The sequence below is a fragment of the Tenrec ecaudatus genome, chromosome 6, assembly GCF_050624435.1.
Source record: "Tenrec ecaudatus isolate mTenEca1 chromosome 6, mTenEca1.hap1, whole genome shotgun sequence".
In the NCBI taxonomy this organism is placed as follows: domain Eukaryota; kingdom Metazoa; phylum Chordata; class Mammalia; order Afrosoricida; family Tenrecidae; genus Tenrec; species Tenrec ecaudatus.
Window position 1 is genome coordinate 82,856,833 of NC_134535.1, and position 8,044 is coordinate 82,864,876.

Here is an 8,044-nt window from a genome sequence, read left to right on the forward strand (position 1 = left end):
TGCAGTAGAGAAGTGTTCCTACAGAGGTGGGGACAAAGGAGGGTGTGGAGGCAAGGAATGAACGGTGGCATGCATGCAGCACCTCCCCAGGAGGGTTGGAGAAGAGTCTGTCTTGGGGTCAGACAGTGGAAGGAGGTCTTGGACAGGAGGAAGAGCTGGTTCATTGGGCTCAATATGATGAAGGCCCGAACGTTACGTGGACGAGCGAATTGGGTGGGAGTTGAGGCTGGAGGAGGAGGTTGGGCCAGGTGGAGGAGAGCCTTGTCTGCCTTGTCAAAGACTGGACTGTCATGTGCTGGTCCTGAAGGGTCCTTGTAAAAGAGCCCATTTTAATCATGCACAAAGAAAGTCTTTGCCTTTCACCCATGTCCTTATCTTTACTCCAGGCGCAGATTTATTGAAACTAACTAGAGACGACGTGATTCAAATCTGCGGTCCTGCAGATGGAATCAGACTTTTCAATGCATTAAAAGGCCGGTACGTAGTTCGTGTTACAATATCGGTGAGGTTGGATTGCAAATAGATTTGGATTCTGGGAGTCTTCAAAATACTGTTTGCACAGCTCAATACAACTTCTCAAAAGATTTCTTTGAATTCCTGCAATGTACGAAATAAACAAAGATGAAAAATAATCTTTCTTACTCTTGACCCAAGAAATTTCTTCACAATAGACTGGTAGTTTATATACATTCCCAGGTAGATTTTTCATTCAACAAATATTCAGTAAGTCTCTCTGTAGGATCTGAGGACACCAGTCATAAGGATTGGTGACCCTGGAGTTTGCTTTCTATTGGAGAGAGAGAGATAAACAAGCTAGGTATTTTGATAGCAATGAGTACATTGAAGGAAAACAAAGTAAGTACCCAGGGTATAGTCAGGAGAGGGTATGTAGGCTGAGTTAGGAGAATGGTGAAGAAATGGGGTAGGAAAAGCATCCTCGGCAGAAGGAACAGCAGGTACAAAGGCCTGAAGCAGGTCTTAACTGGGAAAGAGATGATTCTTAAAGTTGTGTAGAAGTTAACTTCATTATCTATTTACAAATGCTAATTTAACAGTAGTTTGTAGTTTTTCCCTTTTGGAATTTACAGTTTAAGTAATATTGATGGGGAAAAAATCAGGTCAATGGCAACAGAACCAAATCAGTGGTCATGTAATGAAGCAGATTGTTAAGTGTTTATATTTGTGTATACGACACAGAATGTTAACTCAGGAGGACAGTAATCTGGAAATTTTTAAGGAAAGGTGAATTTCTGGGGTTGGTGACAGGAGGGGAAAAAGAATGGATCTTTTTTTAGGATATTAGCTAAAGAGTGTCTAGTAGGAAAGAATACAATATTCAGCTCAAGAGATAATGGAGCAAAGCTCTTTAGTATATTTAAACCATTAAATTGTATTAATTTTATGCCGATAGTATTAAAAGGAAGAGGGGAAAAAGATAATGGCGTATTCGTGCCTTAAAGTATGCGCGCGCACACACAAGCACAGAAAGAAACCCTAGTGGCATAGTACATTAAATGTCATGCTGCCAGCTGCAAGGTAGGCAGTTCAAGCCCACCAGCTGCTCCTCTGGTTGTAGATGAGGCTGTGTGCTCTTGTGAACAGGTATGGTCTCAGAACCACAAAGGAGCAGTCCTGTAGGGTCACGGTGAGTTGAAATCAACTCAGTGGCAGTGGGTTTGACTTTAAGAAGAACCGAAAGAGAGTTTAGTCCACTTGTTAGATGGCATTGAGTTGGTTTCCAGCTCATAGCGACGGTGGTGTCTACAGCAAAGGGAATGCTGCCCACAGCCCAGCACCATCCTCACACTTGCTGTCGTGCCGGCGCTCAGGATCGTAGCCATTGTGTCCGTCCATCTCCTCGGGGTTCTTCCTCTTTTCAGTCTGCATAGAAGACAGTAAGCGAGGGACACAAGATACTCCGGTACACCTACTGGAGTTTCAAAGTAAACGTTTTTTATCTGGAACCTGGCTCACAAGGCAGTGGCTCCCACATTTTGAGCGTTTCTAACCTTTATGCCAAAGGTCCCAAGCTCAAGTGACCACCAAGGTCACATAGGTCAGGTAAGGTGCTTCAGCCAAATATAAGATGTAGGAAGAAAGCCGACCCCAGCGAGGATGGCTGGGAGCACCAGATTGGCAGGTCTGATGTGTCAAGAAAAGCCAAAACTTCCAATGCTGGTAGGACGTCTCCCGTTAGAATGAACTGGTTCTGTCTTTAAATGGTAAGACGCCAGCCTCGTTGTAGACCTCATAATGAGTGGGCTGCTTTACACTCTTAGTAAAGGAGACGGACAAGCATGTCCTCAAGGTGTGTCTCCCTGAACAGTCTCAACTAACAAGATGCTTTGTTTTGCTGTGTCCCCGTCTTTAGCATGGTACGGCCAAGGTTGACCATTTATGTTTGTCAGGAGTCCTTGCAGTTACAGGAGCAGCAGCAACAGCAGCAGAAGCAGGAAGATGGAGACTCGAATGGTACCTTCTTCGGTAGGTTGTTCTGGACAGACATGAAGAGAAGCGAGGAGATGTGTTCCAGGGCATGTGCGGAGGGAGTGCATCAAGCAGCAGATTCTGCGTTTGCTAGAAGTAATGGCGATCACGCATGCCCATTGAGCTCCTGCTGTAACTCCAGGCACGGTTCCAAGCACGTCTGCAGACTTCAGATTTACAATTCATATTTCTGTTCCACAGTTGATTTCATTGTGAATGTCCATGCTTCTTTTTTTCTCAATCATTTTATTGGGGGCTCACACAACTCTTATCACCATCCATCCATCCATCCATCCATGGTGTGAAGCACATTTGTACATTCGTTGCCCTCATCGTTCTCAGAACATATGCTCTCCACGTTACCGTGCATCCTTTAGCTGAGGAAGTGGAGGCTCCAGCGTGCTACACTGAGTTGCCCAGCACCACATAGCTAGCAGGTAGCCGAGCTGACATTTGAACCCAGGCCCTGGACCTCTGAGTCCTTCAAAGGTGGGGGCAGTCCTTCCTGAGCAGGTGACCCTGTGCCGACTGTCTTCACTCTCCCCTTTGCAGTGTACCATGCCATCTATCTCGAAGAGTTGACGGCCGTGGAGCTGACAGAAAAAATTGCTCAGCTTTTCAGCATTTCCCCTCAGCAGATCAGCCAGATCTACAAGCAGGGGCCTACTGGGATCCACGTGCTCATCAGTGACGAGGTAGCGTTGACAGTTGGTTTGTCCGAGCATGTGCGCTTGGGCTGGGGCGGAGCAGTCCCCTGGGCTGCCCAGCGTTCTAGACCAGATTTCAACGTTTTTTTTGCTGGTTTACTTCCTGAAATACATTAAATAATAGTAATATTTTTTTACACAGATCCCTTGGTGCATTTTTGCATAGACTTAAAAGTAATTGCAAAAGATGTCATTTCTGGGGATGTTATGTGACATCTTAAAGTGAAATGGATACATCACTATTTTAATTATATTCCCAGAAACCTCAGTAGAAGCATGGTTTAAAGCCACAGCCACTTGTTGTGTAAGTGTGCTTTCCTTCCGCAGATGGTTTATAGCAGCCTGTGTCGCCTTGAATTAGTACTTCCGCTGGCCTCTCCCTGACTGAGAATCTTGCCTTCCCGTAGTCTTTATGTGCAGACAGCGCTTGGTGACTGCCTATTGTGATTCCCAGAAACAAAACTGCATTTACAACTAGTAAAGCTAAAATGTCTGTAAAATACTTGTCGCAAGATGAATATTATTAATTAAGCGCGTATCGAACACACCATTTGAAAAGTAATTAACAGGAGATGGATGGGGTGTGTGCCACTCCCTGTCCTCAAGCCAGCTTAGTTAGGCTAGGTGAATACTGACTATCGGTTGCTAGAACGAAGTAGTGTTCAGCCTCTATTCCGTCCTGTTTTCACCCCCACAATATAAATGATGTTGAGCCCCAGTCACATAAATTGATCAATGGGAATGGGCGGGGTTTTGCTGTAGCAGCAGCCTTAGATTTTTTTTTTTCCCAATTTCTGAGTTCTACGCCAAAAATTACATTCTTGTGTCGCCAGAATAATTTGGGGTCATCTGTCCTTTGATAGGCTTTGATTAGGTCACTCCTCATTTCTGGTGACAGGGAAGACGTGGACTCGACCATTCGTCAGATCCAGTTTTGTTATCTGTTGCCACCCTGGAAGCCCTGTAGCACAGTGGTTACTGGCTTGGCTAGAATCCGAAAGGTTAGCCATTTGAGACCACCAGCCGCTCCGAGGAAGAAAGAGGTGGCTTTCTATTCCCACAGTCCCAGTGTTGGGAACTCACAGGGGCAGGTCTACCTGCCCTAGAGGGTCGCTGTGAGTCAGTGTAGAGGTTACACTGCCACTCAGAGGCTTCTGCCTTCTAGGGCAGGGCACCTTGTAAGATCCCAAGGCTGAGACTTCTTCCTGCCTTTATTATGTAAACTGGAATTAGGGGGTTTGAGAATTGAAAATGAAGCCCTTTGCTTTAGGAAGGACCACCAGCTTAGCATGTCTGTTTCTGGCCTGCAGGGTCCAAGGGCACCTTGGAAGGAAGGCCTTGAGATGAATGCGGGGGGGTGGGGGGAGGGAAGGGGGGGTGGGGGGGCAGTTGTTTGAGACTCTGAGACCGCAGTTGCAGACAGCTGGGCTTGTAAAATTTGAAAAGCCAAAGCAGACAGGGTGGGGTGTGGAATGGTGGGGGAGCAAGAGATGGGGAGAGAACACACATCCAGGCTTTTATGAGCCTTTTAAGAGGTGAATTAGGGTACGAAAGAGACCCCATTTCAAATATACTTTAAAGAGAACATTTATTACATCTTGAAAGGGACAGTGTCAACATTAGCAGGGGGAGGTCAGAGTGGCGTCCACGGTTTCAGCCACACAGCTGCTTAGAGAAGGCATGGGGCAACAGGAAACCGGCACAGGGTTCATGGGTGGCAGCAGATCAGAGCATCCGTTACAGGTGGACTACAGGAGCAGGACCACGATTGGGACTTATACATTGTTCGATAGAAGGGCTTACAAGATTGGTCCAGGGCCTTCAGACCGAGACAGTGAGGGCGAGACTGGTAGGGCGTGACAACTATGCCACCCTGCATCATCCCCAGTGTGGTGACCACCTTCAAGGACACACCCAACCAGGCCCTTCCTGGGCTGGCTGAAGAGGGGTGGAGGTCATCTACGTCCCAAGGCGCTCTGCTTGAGGGTGGATTACCTCCTCAGTTAAGGAAGCATCCCTGGTTGGAGTAGTGGGCACTGGTTGGCCTGCGACCCGCATGGTCAGCAGTTGAACCCACAGCAGCTCCTCAGGAGGAAGACTGGGCTTTCTACTCCTGTCAACAGTTGCGGTCTCAGAAACCCACGGGGCGCTGCTGTGAGTCAGACAGTGCGTTTGGAGGAGAGGTTTTGTTGGTTCATGATCAGAACGAACTCCGTGGAGGCCCACGTAATCTTGATGGGGACCCTACCAATGGGTTTGGGGCCGTCACTGCTGTCGATAGACCTTTGAAAACCGGGGCGCTCCGACTTTGAGCTCTGACATCTAGAATAAAGTCCGTGACGACTCTCCACACCTGGATCGAGCGAGCACTGTGGGTGTGTAGACGCCTCAGGAACTCAGAGAGATTGCTTGTCAACAATCAGCAAATTTACTTTTTCCCCCCAGATGATTCAGAACTTTCAGGAAGAAGCCTGTTTTATTCTGGACACAATGAAAGGTAATCAAATAAGACAGACAAACAGCCTTTCTCTAAGGGATTTAAGAGCTCCCCGCCCCCCAGTTTAATTCTCTGAGAAGACAAGGAAAGAACCCCCAAATGAGGGAATTGCAGAGTTCGGTGCCTTCTGACTTGGCTGCATATGCGATTCAGAAGCAACCACCATTCATTTCCAAATTCCCCACTAGCTCTGAGCGGAGCTCAGTGCCCCCCGGAGGCCTGGGGCTTTATAATGTATATGGTTCAAGGAGCGGCCCTGAATCAGGAAGTTGACCCTTTGGCTTTCCCCCTCTCCCCAGAAAGCCTGGCATGTATTTCCCTCCCCCCTCCTGCGTTTTAGCGCGACTGAAGAGCATTCTGTTTTGTTTGTGTTTTCACAGCGGAAACCAGCGACAGCTATCATATCATACTGAAATAGGAACCAGGCACTCCACACTCGGCCGCCGCCGCCGCCTTCACCTCTTGGAAAGCTGCCCCTTGCCAAGGGGTGTGAGTGGAGCTCTGAAGGCCCGCCGGAACCTGACCTCTGGCCTTGGGGGTGGGGTGGGGGTGTCTGGGCCCTGGAATTGGCGCCCAGCGCTCTGGGTTGACCCAGATGACCGCTGTGACCGGCCCTCGGGCAGGCCAGGTGCCACAGCTCTTCTTAGTTGCCCTGCCTGGCCCCTTTGGTGTTGGGCACCCACAGCCACGCCCCACCCGGAGGGAGTACGGAGGGCGTTGTCATGGCGGACGCTGTGGATGTCTAACGGGAAGTGTTAGGTTTGCGGTATGGAACCCTGTAATTTTTTTCTAATATAAAAATGGACATCTATATTCATAAGACTAGATCCTCACTCTCTTGCATCAAGCCTACTGCCATCTCCTCTTTTTGCCACATGGGGCCCTGCACACCTCATCAAAGATGAGAGAAAAACAGAGCCAGAGTAGCAGTTTCCTCTTGTTCCTGTAGTGCTCCTGGGTGGCAGGCCGGGCAGGCAAGTGCCGGGCTGCAAACCGGAAGGTTGGCTCTGTGGGAACAGGATGTGCCATCAGGCTTCCCTAAAGCCTGGGGGCGCTCGGCTTCCCTAGAGGGTCTCTGAGTTGGAAGTGCTCGGTGGCCATGGATTTGGTTTGGGTTTGGGGGAAATACTACTAAGAATAGTAATTTTAACCAACAGTACCTGGCCCTTGTGCCAGGCAGTGGGACAAATCCTTTTACTTGGTTAATCATCTCATAACCCTTTAGGAAGCAGATGTTTTTATGACCCCTAGCTGAAGCCAACGGAAGATGAAGGAACCTGGTTGTGCAGTGGTTATGCCTTGAGCTGCCATGAGGTCGCCAGTTCAAACCACCAGCTGCTGCTCCTCAGGAGAAAGATGGGGCTTTTTACTCCCGTGAAAAGTGACAGTTCTACCCTGCCCTGTAGGGTTGCGTCGGTTTAACTGAAGATGAAGAAACAGATGCAACTTAGTAAAGAGCCAGCGAGTAGCAGGTGGTGATATTGACATCCAAACCCAGGTGGTCAACACTGTGTGGCGGTTGGGGACTCACGCCCTGAGAGGGACAGCCCACACCTGGGTAATGATGAACAAATCCAGGCCATCCAAGAAATGAAAACAGGTGCTTTGGAACAGCCATGGTTAGCAGATTTGCATAGTTTGAGGCAGGGAAACCCAGGGAGGGTAACTCCCAATTTACAGCCCTTGACTGATATTCTCAGACTGTTTATTGAGTTAGGCTAATGCCTGCTCCAGTCCCCTCTCTGTGTCCCTTGGGGATGGGGAGTTCTTACTCATTTAGTGTTCCTTTCTAGCTAAACTTCACAAGGAAGTCACTCCCAGCCTCTTCATATTGTAACCATGGTTTGCTCTTCATTAATATTGGTTGTGTGTGTGCAAATACATAAGACAGTGGGTCTTTTCTCATGTAGTCTTCTTAACCAGAAGCCTCTTGACAGATTCTGTCAACGTGGAAAAAAAAATAAGGTTCTAAGATTCTGTATTGGCTATGCACACTGTGAATGTGTGTGTGTGGCATTTGAAAAAGCATAATTGTTTTTATACAGTTTTTTTTTTTTTTTCATTAAAATCAACCTGCAACCTCGTCTAGTTTCTCTTGGTTTTAAACAAAATCAAAACCTTGAAACTGGAAATCTAATTTAGTGACTTACTCAAAGATTACATGGGCAACTTGACATATTGGGCTATAATACTTTTTCAGTGAGTTTTAGAGGAACGTTTGTAATTTAGTAACTGATGGGGCTGCGATCTGCATGGTCAGCAGGAGCTCCACTGGAGAAAGACGTCCTTCTATTTCCATCCAGTTAGCTTCAGAGAGACACATAGGGCATCGCTGCTGAGAGTCAGCAATGAC

At 47.8% G+C, this 8,044-nt stretch overlaps 1 protein-coding gene across 1 annotated transcript in view; it reads left to right on the plus strand.

Annotated features, from left to right (window-relative positions):
* TFCP2 (transcription factor CP2) overlaps positions 1-7,774 on the plus strand; it is a 56,753-nt gene extending 48,979 nt beyond the window's left edge. The window contains exons 11-15 of the mRNA XM_075551669.1: positions 387-477; positions 2,372-2,484; positions 3,040-3,182; positions 5,640-5,691; positions 6,072-7,774. Of these exons, the coding sequence (XP_075407784.1) occupies positions 387-477; positions 2,372-2,484; positions 3,040-3,182; positions 5,640-5,691; positions 6,072-6,109 (437 nt within the window). The 3' untranslated portion in view covers positions 6,110-7,774. The remainder of the gene's footprint in view (positions 1-386; positions 478-2,371; positions 2,485-3,039; positions 3,183-5,639; positions 5,692-6,071) is intronic.
* Positions 7,775-8,044: the final 270 nt, after the last annotated feature.